Consider the following 22777-nt stretch of genomic DNA (forward strand, 5'->3'; position numbering starts at 1 on the left):
GCTAAAGTAAGAAAAGAAAAAAGGGGTCAAAAATGTTCGTAGTCGAGGTTTTCGACTTCACATGACTCAAAGAGGAAGCACAAGAAGAAGAGGCATGGATCTCGATGCCGTTCATCGAAGGCTGTTGTTTCGAGGTCGCCTTTTCCAAGTCCTGGATGGCGAGAAAAGGACTTAGCCTCTCCTTCACCTTCAGTATCTCCTCAAGCGACTCTGACTCATTCTCCGCCGTACAAGGGGATGCCGATGCCAAGATTTTCTCCGACTCCAGAAGGCTTGTCGAATCCGGCTGGTACTGAGGCTCCTTCAGCTCCTGCAGGTCCGCCTGTGGCCCCGGCGGCTCCGGCTGTGCCTTGGTTGGTTCTCGAACCGATTCAGTATCCTCATTTTTCTGTAATGTATGGTGTGTATGCCAGGGCCTCATATCCTTCTGGTGCACCTTTGGGTCCTTTGGCATTTAATTTGGGTGTGCCCCACCAATATCCTCAGGCACCCTTTGTGCCATTCATGCCGATGACCTGTCCTGGCAGTTTCCGGCTCCGAGGTTGTCAACGCCGTAGTGGCAGTCCCCGACTCCATCCGGCGAACCTGCTTCCTGGATTCATTTGGCGCCAGTTTCTCCTGCTGATCCACCTTTGACGCCGTTCCCGCAGCGTCAACGTGTGTGATGCCGCCGACGCCGCAACCCAAGATGCGCTCGAGGAGAGAAGCACAGACGTTGATTTAAGAGGAGCAGTACCAGGCTGAAGGAATTGATGAAGATGAAATTTATGAGGCTGAGAATATGTATGAGGGTCTGTGTGAAGCGAGTGGACTCAACACCTCCCGGAGTGGGACTTTGCTTCACAGAAAGCTTCCCCTCGAATGAAGTAGGACCGTAACATACTGTGATAAGGAAGGCTGCAGAGCTCTTGGATCGGCAGCTCCCTATGGCTGAGTATGAGCCTAATTTGCTCACAGAGGTGCTTCATTCTCCAACCTCTGTGGTTGAACCTCTTTTGCCGTTCAATGATGCCTTGACTGAGCCAATCCTTGAAGTGTGGCACAATCCTCTTTCTGCTCCTGCAGTTTCAAGGTCGATGTCCAGAAGGTACAGGCCTGCTCCAGGAGATCCTGTGTTCCATTCGTCCCATCCTTCTACTGAAAGTTTGGTGGTGCAGGCTTCATGATCAAAGCATTCCTGGGGTGCCTTTCTGCAGGTTCCTGCTGACAGGGATTCCAAGAAACTTGAACAATCTGCAAAGAAGGTTTTCTCTTCGGTGAGTATGGCTTTGAAGTCCACCAACGCTACCTGTTTGTTGGGTAGATACATTCATGCCCTTATGGACTCTGCCAAACAGCTACTCCCAAAATTATCTGAGGAAGTCTGGGAAAATTTCAGGGAGGTACTGGCAGACCCACAGGCTGCGTCTTGCCAGGTCATCCAGTCTGGCCAGGACACAGCAGATTCGGTGGCCAGGGTGATGGGCTCATCCATTGCTACGAGAAGGCATGCATTGCTAAGGTCTTCTGGGTTTTCTCCTGATGTACAGCTGCCTTATCGATCTTCCTTTTGATGGATCTAGACTTTTTGGAGAAAAATCTGATTCTGCTCTGCAAAGATTCAAAGACAGTAAGGCCACAGCAAAATCCTTGGGTCTGCAGTCTCAGGCAAAGGGTTATGATTATAAAAGATACTGTGGCTTTGGGAAGTGTTCCTTTTGTGGTTCCTGTCAGCCACAGCAGCAGCAACAGCAACAAAATTCCTTGTACAAGAGCTACAGGAGTAAAGGCAGAGGTCACCTTTGTGGAGCGGGTCGTTGGCCTTCTTCCTCCTCCTCCTCTACTTCTCCAACCCCCCTGGTAATGCAGGAAAGCAGCCCTATATGCACCATCCTGTTTCATGCAGGTCCTGTAGAGGGCCAGCTTACACATTTTCTACAGGATTGGAAATCGCTCACTATGGATCTTTGGGTTTTAGATCTGGTAGAAAATGGGTACGCCTTTCCTTTACGGAAATTCTCTCCTCATTACTGCCCTTGCCAAGGGTTTTGCACTGAGGATTATTTGCTTCTTCTTCATAAGGAGGTTCTTGTCCTGTTACAAAAAGGTGCGATAGAGATGGTCCCAGAGGAGGAAAGGGTTCAGGGATGCTACTCCCGGTATTTCCTGATTCCCAAGAAGGATGGCAGGTTACGACCCATCCTGGATCTCAGAATCTTGAATCTGTTTCTCAAGCAGGAGAGATTCAAGATGCTCACCCTATTGCAGGTTCTTGTGCTGCAACTAGAGGACTGGATGGTGTCCATCGACTTGCAGGATGCATATTTTCACATCCCAATCCTGAAGTCGCACAGGAAGTATCTCCAGTTTACGGTTGGTTCGCAACATTACCAGTTTGCGCTCCTTCCGGTTGGTCTTACTACTGCACCTCAAGTCTTCACCAATGTGATGGCAGTGTTAGCTGCCCATCTCAGGAGGTCGGGGATCCCGGTTTTTCCCTACCTGGACGACTGGCTTTTGAAGGCAGAGTCGTCAGAGATGGTGCTTAGTCATCTGCAGGCAACACCTCAGCTGTTGTTCAAATTGCGTTTTTTGATAAGTGTGCCCAAATCTCACCTGGTGCCCTCTCAGCGCAACCTGTTCATAGAGGCAGTACTGGATACCACTGTGTGTCAAGCTTTTCCTCCTCCGCAAAGGATTCTCGACATTAAGGAAATTATCCTTTTGTTTCACAATGGAGCTGTTGTTCCAATTCTGAAGGTCCTTCACTTGCTCGTTCTGTTCCCTTCCTGCATTCTGTTGGTCAACCCTGCATGCTGGCGCATGAGGGCGCTCCAGTGGTGTCTCCGCAGGCAGTGGTATCAGCACAACGGAGATCTCAGGGAGTTAGTCAGGATGTCCAGATAAGCTACGGCGGATCTGTCTTGGTGGAGCGTGGAGGGCAATCTGTCTCAAGGAAAGCCCTTTCATCTTCCTCCATCGGTGGCCACAGTGGTAACGGATGCCTCTACCCTAGGGTGGGGTGCTCATATGGGGGATCTGGAAATCAAGGGTCTTTGGTCTCCAGAGGAAATATTGCTTCATATCAATCGTCTGGAATTGCAGGCAATACGTTTGGTGCGCAAGACCTTTCTACCTTCCCTTCGCGGTCAGTCAGTTCAAGTCCTCACTGACAACACTGCCGCAATGTGGTACGTCAACAAGCAGGGAGGAGGGTCGCACCATTTTTGCAGACAGGCGTTGCGACTTTGATCCTGGGCTCAGGACCCTCGGATTGCTTGATGGCAAATCATCTGGCCGGGGAGCTGAACGTGCGTGCGGACAGTCTCAGTCGGCAGTTCTCCGCCGACTACAAGTGGAGGCTTCATCCGGAGGTAGTTTGATACATCTTCCAGACATGGGGGACTCCTCGGGTGGACCTCTCAAGAACGCGCACTGCCCGTCATTCTGCAGTCCCCAGTTTCCGATGCAGGGGGCTTTGGGGGACGCATTTCAGTTGAGTTGGAGCTCACAACTCCTTTACACGTTTCCTCCCATACTCTTGATTCCTCGGGTTCTGAGGATGATTCGCCAAGACAGGGCACAAGGTATTTTGATCGCCCCGGATTGGCCAAGAAGGGTGTGGTACAAGGACCTTCTTCTCCTCTTGTCGCATCCTCTGCTCCTTCTCCTTCTCAGGCTAGACCTCCTCTCGCAGTCGGAGGGGCAGGTTCACCTCCAAAGCCTGCACCTTCATGGCTGGAGATTGAACGGTGCAACCGAAATTCTTTCTCTCTCTCCGCCTGATGTGGTGGATGTTATATTATCGGCCAGACGACACTCCACCCAGTCTATTTACTCCTACAGGTGGTCAAGATTTGTCAGATGGTGTGGAGAGAGGTCTATTGATCCCTTAAATGCTCATCTTTCGGATTTCTTTTGTTTTTTGCTGAATTTGGCCCAGCAGGGTTGTGCTGTGGCTACTGTTAAAGGTTATTTGTCGGCTTTATCTGCATTTCTTTGTTTAACTGATCAGCCGTCTCTTTTTAAATCTCTTATTGTTTTAAGGTTTATTAAGGACCTTACTAATATGTTTCTGCCCACTCCTTTCATTATGCCACGGTGGGTTTTAAATCTAGTTTTAACTTTCTTAATGGGTTCCCTCTTTGAACCCTTACATAGTTCTCCTTTGAGACTACTGTCCTTCAAAATGGTCTTCCTTGTGGGTATCACCTTGGCCAGCAGGGTGAGTGAGCTTCAAGGTTTGAGTTCTAAGCCTCCGTTCCTGACCATTCATGCTGAAAAGATGGTTCTCAGCACCAGGGCTGCTTTTCTGCATAATGTGGTAACTCCCTTCCATCTGGGGCAGTCCACTACACTTCCTACTTTCTATCCCCCTCACCCTTCCAAGGAGGAGGAGAGGCTTCACCACTTGGATCCTAAGAGGGCGGTTAGTTTTTATCTGGATAGAAGGAAGGACTTGCAACTGGACAATTAGCTTTTTGTGGGCTACATTGTACGCATGAAAGGCAAGGCGGTGCACAAGCACAATCTATCCAGGTGGAGCATCCTGTGCAACAAGATCTGCAAATCTCCGGCTGGTAAGGAGCCTCCTGAAGGCATTAGAGCTTATTCCACCAGGGCTAAATCATCTACTTCTGCCTTGTCCAGAGGTGTTCCTGTGTTGGACATCTGTAAGGCCGCATCTTGGGCCTCACTTCACACTTAAGCAAAGCAGTACTGCTTAGATTCCGAGGTGAGTAGGGAAGGCCATTTTGCGTGCTCTGTTTTACAAGATTTTTTTGTATAGAAGGGTGGACACCCTCCTCCGTGGGTAGGACTGGTGGGATTCTATTCATAAGGGTAGGAATCCACAGGCAGATGTATTCATGAGAAGAACAAGTTATTTACTTTGGGTAACACTTTTTCTGGTGGATGCAGTATCTGCCTGTGGATTCCTCACTGACCCACCCACCTCCCCGTTGTCCACCCTTTTATACTTTAAAAGAGGTATTGGTTAATATGGTTGTTTCATATTGTCATTTTGTATTGCCTCTGTTTGCCTTTGTGAAGACTTATAGGAAATACTTGCTTTCTTTTGCTTTCCTATTTCGCTTTACACTGTGTGTATTTGTGTGAATACTGTGTACTATGTATGCATTGTCTCTATGGTCGGTCCACCCGTTTGCCTCGGAGGCACGGGAAAAATGGGTGGAAATGTCATCATCACGCCGACGTGGTCCTCTTATGGCTCCGGTGACGTCATGCGGAGCCGCGTGAAGAGCCATGGCATTGTGAGGACCTCGTTGGCGTGGAGAGCTAGGAAAATGTTTCCGCGTAAAGCTTGCGCAGGGGATATTCATAAGATGAGGGATCCATAGGAAGATACTGTATCCACCAGAAAAAGCGTTACCCAAGGTAAGTAACTTGTTCTTCTACTCCATTTTGCCCATGACACTGTTCTAGCTGGGCATCTTGGCCACACTAAAACTTGGAGTAGGTTGGTTGCCCACTTCTACTGCCTAAGCATGCCCCAGAGAATGAAGGTGTTCTGCAACGCCTGTGTTAACTGTTAAGGCAGTGGCAAGAAAGTAGAAAACCAAAGGCCCCCTTAATTCCGCTACCATGGTTGCGGTTCCCTTTGAGAGTGTGGGGTCGACACTGTTGACCCCTTATGACCCTGAAACAGCTTCCGGCTACAAGTTTATTGTTCTGTTAGTGGATCATGCCCCCAAGTATCCTGAGGCTATTCCTCTTAGGACTGTCACTGCTTCTGCAGTTGCACTGGTTGAGTTTCAGCCAGGGCACACAGTATGGGTGTTGGAGTCTGTGGCACTTAGGGCCCTCAAGGACAAATGGAGTGGACCCTACTCTATCTATGAAAGAAAAGGGGAGATCACCTACTTAGTGGGCCTTGGTACTTCCAGGAGCCCCCAGAGGGGTATCCATGTGAATCACCTTCAACCCTTGTATGACAGGGCTGATGTGACCATGGTCACTGACATGGATCAGGAAAAAGTGAATAAACCTCTCCCTGAACTCCTCTCTACCAACCCTAAAGATGGGGCTGTTGAGGGTGTTGTCTTGTCAGACACCCTTACTGCCAAACAGCAAAATCACTGCAGGCAAGTCATGGGCCAGTATGCTGAGCTCTTGTTCCTAACCCCTGGTCAGAAAACCTGGTACACACGATGTGGATACTAGGAAAAGCCTTCCCATCAAAAACAAAATTTACAGGCAGTCTAACCAAGTTAGGGAATGCATCAGAGCTTAAGTCAGCAAGATGCTAGAGTTAGGGGTGATTGAACCCTGAAAGAGTCCTTGCGCCAGCCCTGTGATCTTAGCCCCCAAACCTCATTCCAAGTAAGATAAACCAGAGTTGAGGTTTTGTATGGAGTACAGGGGTCTCAATGCAGCCACAAAGGCTGATGCTCACCCTATTCCAAAAGCAGATGTGCTGATTGACAGGTTGAGCGCTGCAAGGTTTTCAGTACCTTTGACTTAACATCAGGGTACTGGCAAATTGGTCGCTCCCCTGGAGCCAAAGAATGCCCCTGTAACCTTCCAGAGAAAGGTGAACAAAGTCCTGGCTGCGCTTGAGTATTTCAGTGCAGCATATCTTGATGATAGTGCTATTCATAGCTCCACTTAGCAGGATCACTGATCCACCTTGGAAAGGTACTTGAGCAGGTCTCAGTATCAAGACCAGCAAGTGCCAGATAGGACACAGATCATTGTATACTTGGGCCACCTTGTAGGCGGAGGTCAAGTTCAACCTTAACAGCCCGAGATCCAGACTGTTCTCAACTGGGAGGTCCCAACAACCCAGACGCCAGTCAAGGCAGTCCTTGACTTGACTGGGTACTACATAAGGTTTGTGAAGGCGTATGGTACTATTGTGGTACCCACCACAGAATCAACCTCCAAGAAGCAACTAAATAAATTAATTGGAGAGTGAGCTGTCAAAAGACTTTTGACACCCTAAAAGTAACAATTAGCTCTGCACCCATTCTAACAGCTCCAGATTATTCTAAGCAGTTTGTTGTGCAGACTGATGACTCTGAGGATGTGATAGGAGCAGTCCTATCCCAGATCAATGATGATGGCCAGGACTAGCCTGTTGTTTTTATTAGCAGGAGGTTACTCCTCAGAGAACAGCCTTGAAGTTCCATAGAGAGGGAAATCTTTGCTGTTGTCTGGTCCCTGAAGAAGCTGACACCATACATCTTTGGTTCTCACTTCCTTGTTCAAACTGACAACCGGCCTCTCAGGTGGTTAATGCAAATGAAAAATGAAAAACCCAAGCTATTGAGGTGGTCCATCTCCCTACTGGGATTGGAGTTTACCGTGGAACACAGGCCTGAGACTGATCATGCCATTGCTGATGGCCTTTCCATGTTCTTGCAATTAGACAATGAGGAGTGTCTTGGGAAAGGTTACTCTCATCCTCTTTTGTTTGGGGTGGTTGTATAGAAAAGTGCATCTTTTTGACATGGCCATCTCCACTTTCTGCCCACTGGCATTAATGCTTTTGATCGAAGTGCACTAGATCCCACCTTACCAGGCCCCAGTGCCAGTGCTCTTTCCCTAAAACAAGACAAATGTTAAATGTAACCCAATTGTCAAGGACATTAGCATGCCTGTAAGTCTTTGGTTAATAGTAATCCCCGTACCTAGGCCATGGGTACTAAAGTGCTGCAGCATGAATTATGCTACCCTAATGAACCCACGCACAAACTGCATGCAGACCTCCTTTGCAGGATGTGGGAAATGGTGCACACCATTCTCAAAACACAACAGTACCCACTCCCTGTGTGCAGGTTCAAAGTACACTACATGTTCTGTATGCAAGTCACCTCTACAGCAGGCCTTCAGAGGCACCAAAGGCAGGGTGCATTACATTACATGTGATGGCACTCTGCATGAGCAGATATGTCCATGTGATGCCTAGTTCCATTGCTGGTCATAGCAAGTGACCAGGAAGCCCTTTTAAAGGTATGTACTAGGCTCCCTGTGTTTTTCCTCCCATAGGTTAACATTACAGCGTTCGAGAATCATATGTCAAAAACTGTTATTCAAGTATTTTTGCTATTTCTTTGCAAAATCGATATCTCCAAAACTACAAAAGTTATTCTAAAAACTTTGTTGTCTAAATTTATATAAAAATTCTGTTTATTTTTTATAAAAAGGTCTCAGATGCCTTCAAGTGTATGAACCAATAATTGACTGTGTGTGTACAACAAATGCTTAACACTCCTCAACAATAAGCCTAAGCTGCTGGATCACACGACCACAAATAGAGCACTTGGGATTATTAAAGTAAGACCTGTAGACCAATTAGTATCATCTGGACATTTTGCATTGTGTACCCGTAAATTGGTACTACTACATAAAAAGCCAGCTTCCTATATAGACAAAGGGTGTTCCTCATAGAAGAGGGAACCAATCCTTGAAGTGATGTGGACCATTGCCCTATGCTGTGTTCTCTGGTAGGCGGAAGCAACATTTATATGACACTGCAGTAGACCAGTGGATAAAGAGGGCTGACAGAAACCCTCTCTAATTATGTATGCATAGCAACAGATTTGTAAAGGATTTTTATGAAAAAACTAAGGGGCAGATGTACCATCCGCTTTTTTTGTTGCAAACGCTGCGAATCGCTAAAAAGCAGCATTTGCGACAAAAAAATCGGCAAATGCGATGTATCAAAAAATTGTACCGCAAAATTAAGGAATCGCACAATTTGCAATTCCTTAATTTTGCGCAAGCATTTAAGGAATAGCAAATTGCGATTCCTTAAATGCTATGTATGTAGCATTTAAGCTTTGCGAATTTGGGCTAAGAAATCGCAAATTACCACCAACTTGTAGTTGGTTGGTTGAATGAATGAATGAATAAAAGTAAATTTCTATAGCGCAACTAAGCCCAATGGGCGTCATGGCGCCTAACCAAATGATACCAGCTATTAAAGTATACTCTTACTGTGGGTAGGCCTTGATGAAACACCAGGTTTTCCGCGCTTTTTTAAAAAGGGGCAAAGATGGTTGAGTCTTAATCTCTTGGGGAAGCAAATTCCACAGTTTGGGGGCAACAATGGAAAATGCCCTATTGCCCCAGCGTACCCTTTTGGCCCGAGGAACCACCAGCAAATTCATCTCCGAGGATCTAAGAGATCTACTGGGCAAGTAACGAGTCAGCAGGGCACCTAGAGGATCCAGTGGCCCGTCTGCCAGAGCTCTGTAAGCTAAGCATAAGATCTTGAAAGAGATCCTCAGATGTATGGGGAGCCAATGTAGATTCTTTCTGGCAAATGTAGCAGAGGATGTATTGGGAAGTGCAAGGACAAATCGAGCAGCCGCATTTTGCACGACCTGAAGTCGATGAATGAGTCTCTTGTTGGAGTCTGCATAAAGTGCATTGCAGTAGTCCAACCTGGAACCCACCAATGCCACCACCATCTGCTTGCGTACTGAAGGAGAGAGATAGTGAAGGATTTTCTTAAGGATTTTTATGACCCCCCAACAGGTAGCCACAGTTCGGTTGACCTGTAGAGTCATGGACAGAGAGGTGTCAAAAATTACGCCTAGGTTTCTAGCTGACTGGGAGGGCGATGGACAGGTTCCCAGCGCTGACGGCCACCACTCATTAGACCAGATATCCTGGTGCTTGCCAAAGACCAGGATCTCAGTTTTGTCGCCATTCAACTTCAGGGAATTCTGGAGCATCCAGTCCGAGACTGTTTGCATACAGATCCTGAAGTTGGTGGCGGAGGTGGAAACCGAGTGGGCCAGTGACACCATGATTTGTGTGTCATCGGCGTATGACACCACTTCCATCCCCTGTGATTTTACTAGCGTAGCAAGGGGGGGGCACATAAATGTTAAATAGGGTCGGACTAAGGGCCGACCCTTGTGGCACCCCACACTGCAAGGATTTAACAGGGGAAAGGAATTCACGAAGCATGACTGTCTGCTCTCTATGATGTTGAAAGGAGTGCAGAAGGTTTAAAGCCGAACCGGCAATCCCTGCCTCCCTCAACCGAGATGTAAGAGTAGAGGGGGATAGGGTGTCAAAAGCTGCTGTGAGGTCCAATAGGACCAACACCGTGGTTTGACCTGAGTCCACCTTCATGCGGATGTTATTTACCACCATAGCCAAAGCTGACTCCGTACTATGGGCCTTTCGGAATCCATGCTGGGAGCTGTCAAGAAACCCAGATGAATCCAGAAAGGTGGAAAGATGAAGATTGATGTGAGATTCAAGCATTTTTGCGGGAGCAGGTAACATTGAAATAGGTCTAAAATTTTTCAACTGTTCCGGGTCCAGCGTGGGCTTCTTAAGCAGAGGCTTCACTATCGCCCTCTTCCAGACAAAGGGGAAAATGCCTTGAATTATGGAACCATTCATCACTTCCAAGAGAGGCGGAAGAAGTGTGAATATACATTCCTTCAGGGTCTTCAGAGGGCAGGGGTCAAGAGGGGATGAGGATTTAGTCCTATCAAGCAGAAGCTCAAGTCCTTCATGGGTAAGTAGCGGGAAATCAGTGAGACTCTTCGAGGAATCTTTAGGCCAAGCTTCCAAGTTGACCAACGTTTGAAGAGAGGAATCTCCCAAGATCTTTCTCTGGGTTTCCAGGGCAAGATAAATATCCTCAATTTTCTTGTAGAAAAACTCTGATATGTTGTCACAGAGCTCCTGCGAACCCACAACTGGGTCAGGCACCTGAAGGGAGAAAAGGGAGTCGACGATCTTGAAGAGCTCCCTAGAAGAGGTGAGAGAGGCAGTGAGATTCGAGAAATACTGCTGTTTTTCCCCAATGACACTGGCTTTATAGCCTCTTAACAGACCCTTATGGACCTCCCTTTCAGTAGGGTCCCATGTTTTCCTCCATTTTCTTTCTTGTCTTCTGCAGCTTTGTCTGAGAAGTCTTAGTGATTCCATAAACCACGGGGCAGTGGGCTTGAGACGGGCCGAATATCTATAAGATAAAGGGGCCAACTCATCGACCGCTTTGGTGATGGAGTCAGAATACCGTTCAGCTGCTTCATCCACATCTCCCAGGGGAGAGTACCTACTCTTCTCTATATATGGAGCAAGGGCATCATTAGTAATGTTCCTAAAACTCCTTTTCGGACCTCTGGTATTGGAGGGTGGTTCAGATATTACTGCCGAAGGATAGGCCATCAGGAGAGGGACAGCTAAATGATCTGACCAGACTAGGGGCACCGGAGTATCCACAGAGAGTCTTGCGTCATTAGTAAAAACTCCGTCCAAGATGTGGCCCGCCAGGTGTGTCGGGTTGTTAACAAGTTGGATACACTCACAGGCTGCAAGTGCGTCCACCAGCCTACCGGTGTCTGTATCACTTAGGTTATCTAAATGAAAATGAAAGTCCCCAAGTATAGTCAAATGAGATTTGCCAAAATAGGGTTCAAGAATTCTCATAAGGAACTCAGTAAAAGTAGCTCTGGATCCAGTGGGTCTATACATGAGGATTCCCAAGAAAGAAACCGAGGGGGCACACAGAATGGAAAAATAAAGAGCCTCAAAAGGATCAGAGGCTGCGGACAAGGATTTTATCGTGCATGGCAGGGCGGATTTACATAAAATGGCCAGTCCTCCCCCTCTGCGTTTGAGTCTATCTTGTCGGAACAGTTTAAAACCTTCTGGGATGGCCATCAGTAGGTCATGGCCCGACGACTCGGAAGCCCATGTTTCGGTAACAAACATCCAATCCGGTTGTCTGTCCGCCACGAACTCGTGAAATGCGATGCTATTTTTAATAAGGGACCTAGCATTAATCAGGAATCCCTCTTTTGTCGACAAAATCCCAGGAGGAGTAGAGGTATTTCTGGAGCTCCTTTTAGGGGATATAGAAGGTAGAACCGCCGATTTGCAAGTGTGACAGCGTGAAGAGTGCATAACACCTTCCGGTGAGAACTTGTGAGTGCAGGGCAGGCGGAGAGGTTTAAGAGCTAATAACTCCGATAAGGAATAGTGATAAGTTACCTGTCGTCGTATGAGGGAGAGTCCAGCGTCCAGCCCGTCCTAAGCGCGGAAGGGGCGCAGACGGGCTGAACTCTGGCATAACTCCGGCGGTAATCCGGCGTCCCCGCTGCGCGTGTCCGCTGCGCGTCAGGATGACCTCCTTTTAAAGCATTCTAGCGTCCTTCTGCCGACTAGAACGCGCAATGTCCCCAGGTTTTCCCAAGATGTCCGCCACGGACCGATCACACTCCGGGAAAAGGGCCCGCCCAACAGCGGTGGGTTTTAAACATTTATCGTGCAAGTAAGGGGGCTAGGGAATAAAATCAGGGGATAATGCTGCCAACTAAAAAGTGAACGCAAATACCAAAACAGGATTTTTAAAATGTACGAGTGGCCTCTTTTGAATCAGGGACCACCCGCAATGCAAAAGTAATGCACGGTAATAGCAGGAAAAGACAGGGCGCCTAATTTTCCCTCCTTTTAAAGCCTTCTAGCGTCCTTCTGACGACTAGAACGCACAATGTCCCCAGGTTCTCCCAAGATGTCCGCCACGGACCGATCACACTCCGGGAAAAGGGCCCGCCCAACAGCGGTGGGTTTTAAACATTTATCGTGCAAGTAAGGGGGCTAGGGAATAAAATCAGGGGATAATGCTGCCAACTAAAAAGTGAACGCAAATACCAAAACAGGATTTTTAAAATGTACGAGTGGCCGCTTTTGAATCAGGGACCACCCGCAATGCAAAAGTATTGCACGGTAATAGCAGGAAAAGGCATGTATGTGTGCCACATGTGCACAGATGCACATTTCAGGGGTGCAACAGGGTGTCCTTTGGACACCCTGGCACCCTTGAAATACCTCCCGCTATTAGCGATTCAGTAATACCGAATCGCTAATAGTGAATCTCTTCTCATTCATTCCTATGCGCCTCCTAGCCCATAGGAATGAATGGCTAGGTTTTCCTTCATAACAAATCTCAATTACCGATTCGTTATTAAGGAATGTTAAGGAATCGCTAATATTTGAGGATTACTACCTACATTCCATTTAGCGAGTCCTTAATAGCGATTCGGTAAAAATGGCTATTAAGGACTCACTAAATGGAAGTAACCTACATATGGCCCTTAGTTGTCACTGGTAGGTGTAGTTTAAACTTTTACATTTAGTACTGTTTTACATATTATTTTAACACATTTACTTATGTCTTGCAGCTATAATGCTTTGGATCCGGAAATATTCTCCCTTCACAATTCTGGCACTGTGGTCATTGGAACTGAAGCAACGACTGGCAAAGAAAATGCACTGCTTTTCCATAGCATTCAGCATTTACTGAAATCTGATGTGAAAGTAGGAGCCAAAAGTTTAAGAGGTAATGAACTCACACGTGCCTTAAAAACTGATGAACAAGAATAACACATTTTCCAATTACACATGAAAAAGAGGCTGCTTTGTCCTGAGGGTAATTAATTCATCCTCATCAGATAAACTTTATTTAGCATATAATGCCATAAAAGTGCATAATAAGAGCAATATATATAACAGAATCACAATAATATCTCATTTCATCTTGAGATCAACAAAGTAGTTTAAAACTCCTATAAGTTACAACAATTTGTTTAAAAAATGCCATCTCTGAACAATATGTACTGTATCAGACATCATAGTACCTAAATATTATAAGCAGTTAAGAGGAATACCACCTCCTAATACTCAATGCACTTCCAATACAACCAATAAACACAGTAAATTTTCCAGTGGAGTCCATCTGCTGTGGGTATTGGAAACCCAACCTGTGTGACAAAAAATTCATAGGGCACAGAACTGGAAGAAGAAAACGAATACGAGCAGACTTATACAATGAACAAAAGAACATGGAATGAATAATGGGTTGAACAGAATAATTGGCACAAGGGGAAGGTTGTCAGTCCATGTGCTTTGTTGGGGAAACGCAATGAAACAATTTAATATGTTCAAACTAAACCTAGTGAGGCAAAATCTAAATTGACTTTTTTCTACTAACAATAAATAATGCTCAAGCTTGAATGCAGGGTTTAGTGAAAAATATCATACAATCTAAAATAATGCTTTTCGTGAGGCCAATGTCACTTGATTGCCATATCTTGACCCATAGCAAAAGAGGGGCAAGTACAAGAAGATCTTCAAGATAGGGCAATCCAACCCCTGAGTGACAAAAAAAGGCGGCTGTAATCTTTTGAGGAAGCTTATTTTGTGTTTTCTGTAGATTATCAGTACTACAGTGCCCCCACACTCCTGCCCCATAGGACTGTAAAGAAATACATTTTGATCTAAACAACGTCATCATTTCTTTTGTGGGTTTGTGTCCCAAGTCAAGTCAAGTCAGGATATTTCTATTGCGCACATATCACGTCCAAAGGAGTCTCATGGCGCATGCAGACGATTCTGACCAAAAGGGTAGGTAGCAACATTAGCAGAAAAGCCAGGTCTTAAGCTTCTTTCGGAAGCTAGTGTGATCAGAGATTGTGCGAAGGCTAAGAGGCATTTTGTTCCAGAGAGATGGAGCCATATAGGAGAAAGCGCGACCTCCATTTCTGGCCGTTTGGATTCTCAAAGGGGTGAGTAATGATTCAGTGCTTGATTTCAGCTGCCTCCTTGGCATGTACCATGTGAGTTTCATTGTCCAATATTTTAGGCCCCTTCCATACATATGTTGATGTACCATACATAATGTTTTAAACGTGATCGGTCCCAGAGTTCAAGCAAAATGAAAAATCCCTTCAAACGCTCTAGAAAACTGTAGGGCTCTCTGTGTCAGCAGACGTGTCCATTTAAGTTTAGAATCATCAAAGGAAATACCCGAGTAGTTAAAATTGTCAACCTCTAGGAAAGGCAAAAGTTCTTAATTTTGTACTTTTAGGCCCACTGGTTAAAATAAAAGACTGGCTTTCAAATCCACAGCATTCACAATTCTTTGAATCCATCCAGCAACTGTTGGAACCATTAGCAATCCTAGTTACTAGTACCACAAGTATTTAATTCTAAACTGTATTGTTAAATTAAATAGTATTTGTCAGCTCCATTTCTGGATTTGTAATGAGAATATTTTCCTTCAAGGCTTTTGTAATTTCATAGCTCGACGTGGATGGCGCTAGCTAATTCTATGCTGAAATACTTTGCCTCAAAATGGCAAAGGAATTTTCTACCACAACATGGATGGCACTATGCTAATACTATACTTAAAAACTCAGACATTTGAGGTGAGTGGTTTTAGTGTGACGTGGTGTTGTATATTGTTCCATATAAAGGAGCTGCTCCCCACCTAAAACCTGGAAACTACCTAGAATTCCCTACTTACTTTTCTGCATAATATATGCATAACTCTGGCTGTGGCATTCGCCACTGAGTAGTTATTGTTATGTCTGTGTTTCCATAGGAAAATAATTTTTTGTTTCTCTACAAACTTAGGCCCCATTTGGCAAATCTTCACAAACCATTCTAGAAAGTGGTCTCATCTACCTCAGCTCCTTCCTGAAAAGTTTAAGGGTGATCCATCAAGCAGGGCCTAAGAAAAAGGGGGTGTCCCAAAGAACATATTCCTCTTTCATTTTTCCATAGGGAAATTGAGCAGCGATACTACAAAACCGCTGAACAGATTTACACCAAATGTTCTAAAAGCTAGATCTTGTTCCAGAAAGTGTGCTTTTTGTGATTTGGGGTAAATCCCTTTGGTAGTTTTTGAGCAATTACTGCTCCAAAAACTTTGTTTATATCACCCCGCGGGGATCTGCGAACCCAACAGATCTCAAGCTGAGATCTAAGTGGCTGCCAACACATCAACAACAATGCAGCAGTAGCTATCTTAGGATTCAAGACTCCATCCTGAGACCTAGAAAAAAGGTTACAAAAATATAAGAGGGCCTTAGGCCATAGGGACCCCCCACCCCCATTGGGCCAAAAATGTTATCTTTTTCTGCGAATTCCCAGAGGATCTGCAAATCTATGGGAAAATTTAAACTAGAACCACAAGCTCCCATGCTGCAAAAATAAAAAGACTGCAGGGCCGGGCACAATATGATCTTTAGGGAAGGGGCCTCTGAGAGTCCCCGGGTAGGCATCTTTACAAACAAGCATTTGCAATGCAATAGGTCTCGCTTTTGCGAAAGCTTAAGCTATTGGCATTGTAAATGACAATTGCTTATATTTATGTTTTAAAAGTCAACACATAAATTAAAGGAATTATCATTTATAATGCCAAAAGCTCAAACTCTTGTAAATGCAAGACCAATTGCATTGCAAATGCTTGTTGATTATAGCATATTACCTGGAGGACAGGCCCTTTTGATGTTCTTCTTCCTATACCTCAATAGCTATGCTTGCATGCGCTGCCAAGGCGAGACCTAAAAATGGGGGTGACCAGGCAAAAGAGACATAAACTCACGTTAATGTTCAAGGGATTGACAGTATCCTAGTAGATATAGAATAGTCAATGGAGGCAAACACATGAAAAGAAAAATAAATATAGCAGAGACAAGATCTTGACCTACCAGGTGCAGAGTGCAGGGGGACTGAATAAGCCTACAAGCATACTGAAGTCGTGCTCAGTAGCTGAAGTATGAGAAGTGACACTACAGAACCGGCAAGGAGGGAGCCTCGGAGTAGGGAGGCAAAGCAAACAATCACAGGGTATAGGCAAGTGACGGGTATAAGGAAGGCTGGGAAACCAAGAGAACTGAGAAGAGGGAAAAACAGGATTTTATCAGACCTACAAATCTGAATAAATATTGTCAAAATGCGCCGTACAGTATCTGTAAGTGCAACGTGTTCAGGAGATCAGTCAAATGCCGGGAGGAATCTTGAAAGCTACACTAGTCGGAGCATCTGTAAATCGGGAGACGGTTAACCTTGTTTGCCTCAGTCTACTTGATGCTTGTTTTTTTTTTTTTTTTTAATTTTTAAAACCTTTATTTTCAAACAGTGCACACAGCTATTCAGCCTTACATCCCGGAGGGTAGGCAGCAGAGCGGAACATGGTAAATCAAAGTGCAAGAATCAGTATATCAGAACGAGTGAAGGTTACATTTTCAAGTTTATATAACAAATAGAAGAAAGAGAGAAAGATACAGAAAGAAGCGCCGAAACAGGCGCAATGAAGAAGGCAATGAAACTAATATAGAGTGAGGCATAGTTAAGGGGTCGGTCTAGCACAGCGAACACATTAATAACCAGTACAATAGAGACACTAGGAACGCAGGGGGAGGGAAACACAGGATAGCAAAATATCAAATCTCCAGTTGGAATCCTAGGCTATGGGGACAAGTGTTCTTCCTGTGGAGCGGATTCTGGAGGTACACAAATGTCGCCCCTATACTCGTTCCAAGCCCCCCATATTTTCTGCCATTTTTTAGGTTTACCCCTGGCAACATACACAGTCTTTTCCCGGAACATACACCAATCCAAATTGGCCTTCCACTGTACCACCTTCGGAGCCGTTGTAGCTCCCCACATCTGTGCGATGTCCCGTTGCGCCACCATATTACCAAGGGTCACCCATTGAGTCTGGGCCACATTATGATCTGTCGGGCCCCATATGTTCAAGAGGCATCTTCTGGCCTCCGCATGTACTTCCACCCCGGTCACCTCGCTCATGATCGTGTGTACGTGTCTCCAATAGGAAGCTATTGCATCACATTCCTAAATAATGTGCATGAATGTGGCGAGAGCACCACAACCACGCCTACAGAGGCCATCAATAGAGTGTCCCATATGTATAAGCCTGGGGCCAGTGACGTAAACCCTGTGCAAGATCTTTAGATGCACCAGCCGAAGACGGGAAGAAATAGCGACCTCCTTGGGGGACGATACTGCACACTGCCAATCTTCATCGTCAATCTTTATCCCGTCCCATACCCACTGATCCCTCACCCCCAGGAGGAGGTCTGTACGAGCATTGATAAGCTTCTTATACGTCAAGGAGATGGCACTGTCCGGCATATGGCCATCCAGTACCCTATCCTCCAAGGGAGAACTGTCGGGAATCGCCTCACCCTCTGGCATGGCGGACAATAGTGCATGTTTCAGCTGAGCGTACCGGAAATAGTCCGTTCCACCCAGCTGAAACTCTGTCTGTAGTTGGGCAAAAGATTTTACCTCGCCACGCAGCAACATGTCCTCCACCCTGGAGATGCCAATCAAGTCCCACTTATCAAAGCCTTTAGTGTGCCATAGTCTACCCAGTACATCCGAGTCATAGAGTGGGGTCACCTTTGCTAGCCTGCCAATCCAACCCCTGTGCCTTCGTAATTGCTCTCCAAATGTGTACAGCGGTTTTCGTTGGTCCGGACATCTGCCTGTCAAGAGACCTCGTGTAGAGCGCCCTATGATACTTCCCGCCACCCAGAAGCCACCGATCCATGGTGTACCCCGGATTGTCCACTGGGCCATATAGGCCATGATTAATGGCTGCTAAGTGGGAGGCCCAGTAATATCTCCGCACATCAGGCAGTGCTATCCCCCCATCATACCACGGGAGCGTAAGCTTTGTGATAGCGATGCGAGGCCAACCATCCCAAAGCAGGGCGCGTTGCAAGCTCTCAATCTCACCAAAGTATTGGGCAGGGACCGGGTCTTGAGTGTTTTGGAGGGCGTAGAGAAATCTGGGCAAAGACATCATTTTGAACAGCGCCGCGCGCCCAAGCAGAGAAAGCGGAAGTTTACTCCATCCCTCTACGTCGCGCCGGAGGCGGAAAAGAGGGGGAAGCAAGTTATTCTCATAGCGCACTTTGGAGTCAGTGAAGATGTAAATCCCTAAGTATTTGAAGCCTTGTCTCGCCACCTGTATGCCGCAGCCTCTCGGGAGGCGGGGCGTCCCCCCTTTCAGAAGGTACAAATGCGACTTGGACCAGTTAATAACTAGGCCGGAGTACTGACCAAAAGTCGTAGCACGTCGCAGGCCACAATAAGGGACTTGCAAGGGGAAGTGAGGTACAGGAGAATGTCATCTGCATATAGCGACACTCGATCCTCGAAGTCAGGGGACCACTGGATGCCATGTAAGTCGGGGTGGCTGCGTAGCAGGCCGCCAATGGTTCGAGTGCGAGTGCGAACAGGAGGGGTGACAGAGGACAGCCCTGCCTGGTGCCTCTCTGAAGAACAAAGGGTTCTGAAACTCGGCCATTGACCGCTACATTAGCCAGCGGACCGGCGTATAAAAGTTTGACCCACCCTACAAATTCCGGGCCAAAACCGAGCTTCGCCAACACTGCCCACAGGTAACTCCACTCAAGGGAGTCAAAAGCCATCGTGGCATCCAACGACGCCAGGACAGCCGGCTCCTCAAGTGTATGGGCCCTGGCCAGGGCACCGTGAAGTCTACGAAGATTAAGAGCAGTGTTGCGGTGTGGAATAAAGCCTGACTGGTCCGGGTGCACTAAGTCGCCGATGACGCCAATCAGTCGATTGGCGAGCATTTTGGCTAGAATCTTAGGCTCCGCGTTTAACAGAGAAATGGGGCGATATGATCGGCACAAATATCTCGGCTTCCCTTCCTTATGGATAACCACGATGGTGGCCAACCTCTGGTCGTGGGGAAGCATGCCAGCCTCCCGCGCCTCCAGGAACATGTTCCGCAAGTGCGGGGAAACTACTTCCGGTTTGATTTTATAAAGTTCTACCGGAATACCATTAGGGCCAGGCGACTTGCCAGACCTTAAAGAGCGAATGGCAAGTGCAACCTCGTCCGCAGTAATGTCTCTGTCCAGATCGTCACGATCCGCCTCCGACAGGCACGGGAGATCAATATCCACCAGGAGAGCGCACGAGTCGGCCTCAGACCGGTCCGAGACAGAGGAGTAGATGCCCCGAAAGTAATCCGAGAACGACTCGACGATTGCACTTGGGTCAGTGACCAACAAGCCGTCGTCCCCAACACCTCCGGGACCACGCGACTGGCTCTCTCCTTCTTATCGAGCCAAGCTAGTAGCTTGCCCGCCTTGTCACCGACATCGTAAATCCGACCCTGCTGTTCCCTACCCATAACGAGAGCAGCGTCGGTGGCAAGGTCTCGATACTCCAGCTGCTTAAGGGAGAGATTATGTAGCAGCTCGGGCGCGGGGTCCCGCCTCCAATTGAGAGTCCAACTCCATAATCGCAGCCTCGACGCACACCATGTCGGCGTCTCTGTTCCTGCGAACGTCTGCTATAAGGGCAAATGCCTCACCCCGCAGGACTGTCTTAAACGCCTCCCATAAGGTGGCAGCCGATGTAACCGACCCCACATTCTCAGCGAAGTAGAGCTCAATAGCCTTGGCCAAGAGACCACGTGTCTTAGGGTTACGAAAGTACCACGGGTTGACCACCACAGGCCGCTCCGCAACCACAATGTTAAAATCGAATGACACCCACACAGGGGAGTGGTCCGAGATGCCCCTCGCCAACAAGCGGGCCTCCGAGATCGCCGGTGCGTGAGCAGCTAAGGCGAGAACATAATCTATTCTCGATAGGCTACCATGTGCACCAGAATGAAACGAATATTGGCTTTGGGTGGGATGCAGGAGTCTCCAGCAGTCAACCAACCCCATGGTATCAAGGAAGTTGGGTAGCCACAATTGCGAGCGACGGAGGTCTCTAGGCGGATGTCTGTCCAAGGACCCGGAGCAAACCGAATTAAGGTCACCTCCCGCAATAAGCATCCCCTCAGGCAGATTCAAAATGGCGCTTCCAAGGTCCTGAAAGGTGTTGTTTTGCAGCCCCGGGGGAACATAAACCGAAACCAGAATCAAGACACGCCCCTCCCACCACCCCGAGACGGCTGCATACCTTCCCCTCTCGTCCACAACAGTGGAGTCAATCTCGAAAGGGAGAGACGTGCGCACCATAACACCCGCCCCCCGGGACCCCGAAGAGAACCCTGAATGTGCCACCATCTTGAAACCCTTCCTGTTGAGCGCTCGGCACGTATTCCCCACCAAGTGTGTCTCCTGCAACAGAACAACATCAGGCATATGTCTTTTGAACAGTTGCAATACCACCCCTCTCTTAATGCGATCACCCAAGCCATTAACATTCCAACATAGAACTTTCAATTTCCTACCCCCCATCGTCGTATCTCAAGCATTCGCCGGCCCCTAGAGGCCCCACCGATGCATGAAACGATTCAGAGCATACACCACATTGCCTAAGAGAAGGAAGAAAGAAACAAAGAACACACGCTAAACCAGCCCTCACACCACCCCCATCCTGCACCCCTGCAGCAGACTAAAAAGCCCCCCCAACCAGCAGTGTTCCTGTCGCCCCATAAACTAAGCTACAAGAAGACCCTAGAGGAGAAAGGAGCCCACGCAGTCCCCCCCTGCCACCCTCCATGAAAGAAAGGATATACCCAATAAAGTGCAATAGCTTGGCATCATCGGTAATAGTCAACGAGCACACCAACCGACAAAGGTAGTGCGATAAGTACTACTCCTGGTGATCTGGGCCACCAGAGGCGCCTTCCGAATGTTCCTCCTGCTCCTCGCGTCGGTGCGGCAAAGTGTCCAGCCAGTCACTCGCAGTCTCAGGCATGTCGAAAAACAGAGCGCGGCCATCACGTTCAATGCGCAGTTTAGCGGGAAACAAAATATAGAGTATTTCAGCCCCAAGTCTCTGAGGCGTTGCTTCACTCCCGCAAAACTTTGGCGCTGTCTCTGAACAGCCCTAGTAAAGTCCGGGTAAAAGTTAACATCCGCGTTCTGGAACTTGAGAGGCCCATGTCGCCTCGAAGCCTGGAGGATCGCATCTCGATCTCTGAAGTTGAATAGGCGGGCAATGATGGGTCTCGGTGCGACGCCCGTCTTCGGGGGGCCGCCCGGTATTCTATGGGCCCGCTCGACCGAGAAAAAGTGACTGAGGCCCGCTGGAGCCAGATGGGTCTTGATCAGATCCTCGACGAAGAGGTCAGCGGCCGCTTCCTCCGCACCCTCCGGTACCCCAATAATGCGCACATTCTGCCGCCTGGCACGTCCCTCGAAATCCTCCAGACGCCTGGAGAACAGGTCATTGACCGACCGCAGGTTACGGACCTCCGTTTGCAGGTCCGAGACATCGGTCGTGAGGCTGGCAGTTTTGATATAGAGCGATTTCACTCGATCGTTCGTTTTGCCCAGGTCGGCCCTAATCAAATTGAGGTCGATCGCTAGAGTGTCCACTTTGTGTGCCAGGACCTCGTGCTGTTTGTGCATCTCGGTCCTGATGCCAGCGATAGCCCCCATGATGTCGCGGAGAGTGGGCTCTGACCCGTCGGGCGAGCCCGCACGTAGAGAGTCTTTAGATTGAGCGACAACAGTGGGGGAGGTCCTTTGCTGGGCGTACCGGTCGATCTTGTTAGTCTGAGGTTGGACCGTCTTCCTGCTGGCCCGGTTCGCCGTTCTATCGGGGTCACCCCTGCCAGCCATGTTGGATCTGGGCAGAACAAAGGGTAGTAATCCGATGTCGCTTCAGGCAGCAGAATCCGGGGGCTCTCACTCAGCATATCGATCATGCCCTGCGTCATTGCAGCCGTCGGCCATCTCCGGAACAATGGTGCACTCCTGGCACAAACTTCAACATGACATAACTTCGTCAAGGAGTGTCGGATTTGAAAACGGAAAGTGGATCCCGTGTCTACGACCACTCGCCAATTAGAATCCACCACCGTGGATCAGGATTTCTTCCAGGATATGTGCGGAGGGTCGGAAGGTCTGCGGAGCTCCGAGCTTACGCGGCCATCTTGCTTGCCCGCGAAGCTCCTCCTCCTACTTGATGCTTGTTTAGTAAATCTCACAGGTCATCCATCACTAGTGAATATTAAAGAACGAAGACAATTTTTTTCAATGGTCAA

At 47.7% G+C, this 22777-nt stretch overlaps 1 protein-coding gene across 1 annotated transcript in view; it reads left to right on the plus strand.

The window, feature by feature from the left end:
• The window catches only part of CFAP54 (cilia and flagella associated protein 54), a 2285874-nt gene that overhangs the window by 1006453 nt on the left and 1256644 nt on the right, over positions 1 to 22777 (plus strand). The window contains exon 35 of the mRNA XM_086918163.1: positions 13158 to 13315. Within this exon, the coding sequence (XP_086774289.1) occupies positions 13158 to 13315 (158 nt within the window). The remainder of the gene's footprint in view (positions 1 to 13157; positions 13316 to 22777) is intronic.

The sequence above is a fragment of the Lissotriton vulgaris genome, chromosome 1_1 (genome assembly GCF_964263255.1).
Source record: "Lissotriton vulgaris chromosome 1_1, aLisVul1.2, whole genome shotgun sequence".
NCBI classification, from domain to species: Eukaryota; Metazoa; Chordata; class Amphibia; order Caudata; family Salamandridae; genus Lissotriton; species Lissotriton vulgaris.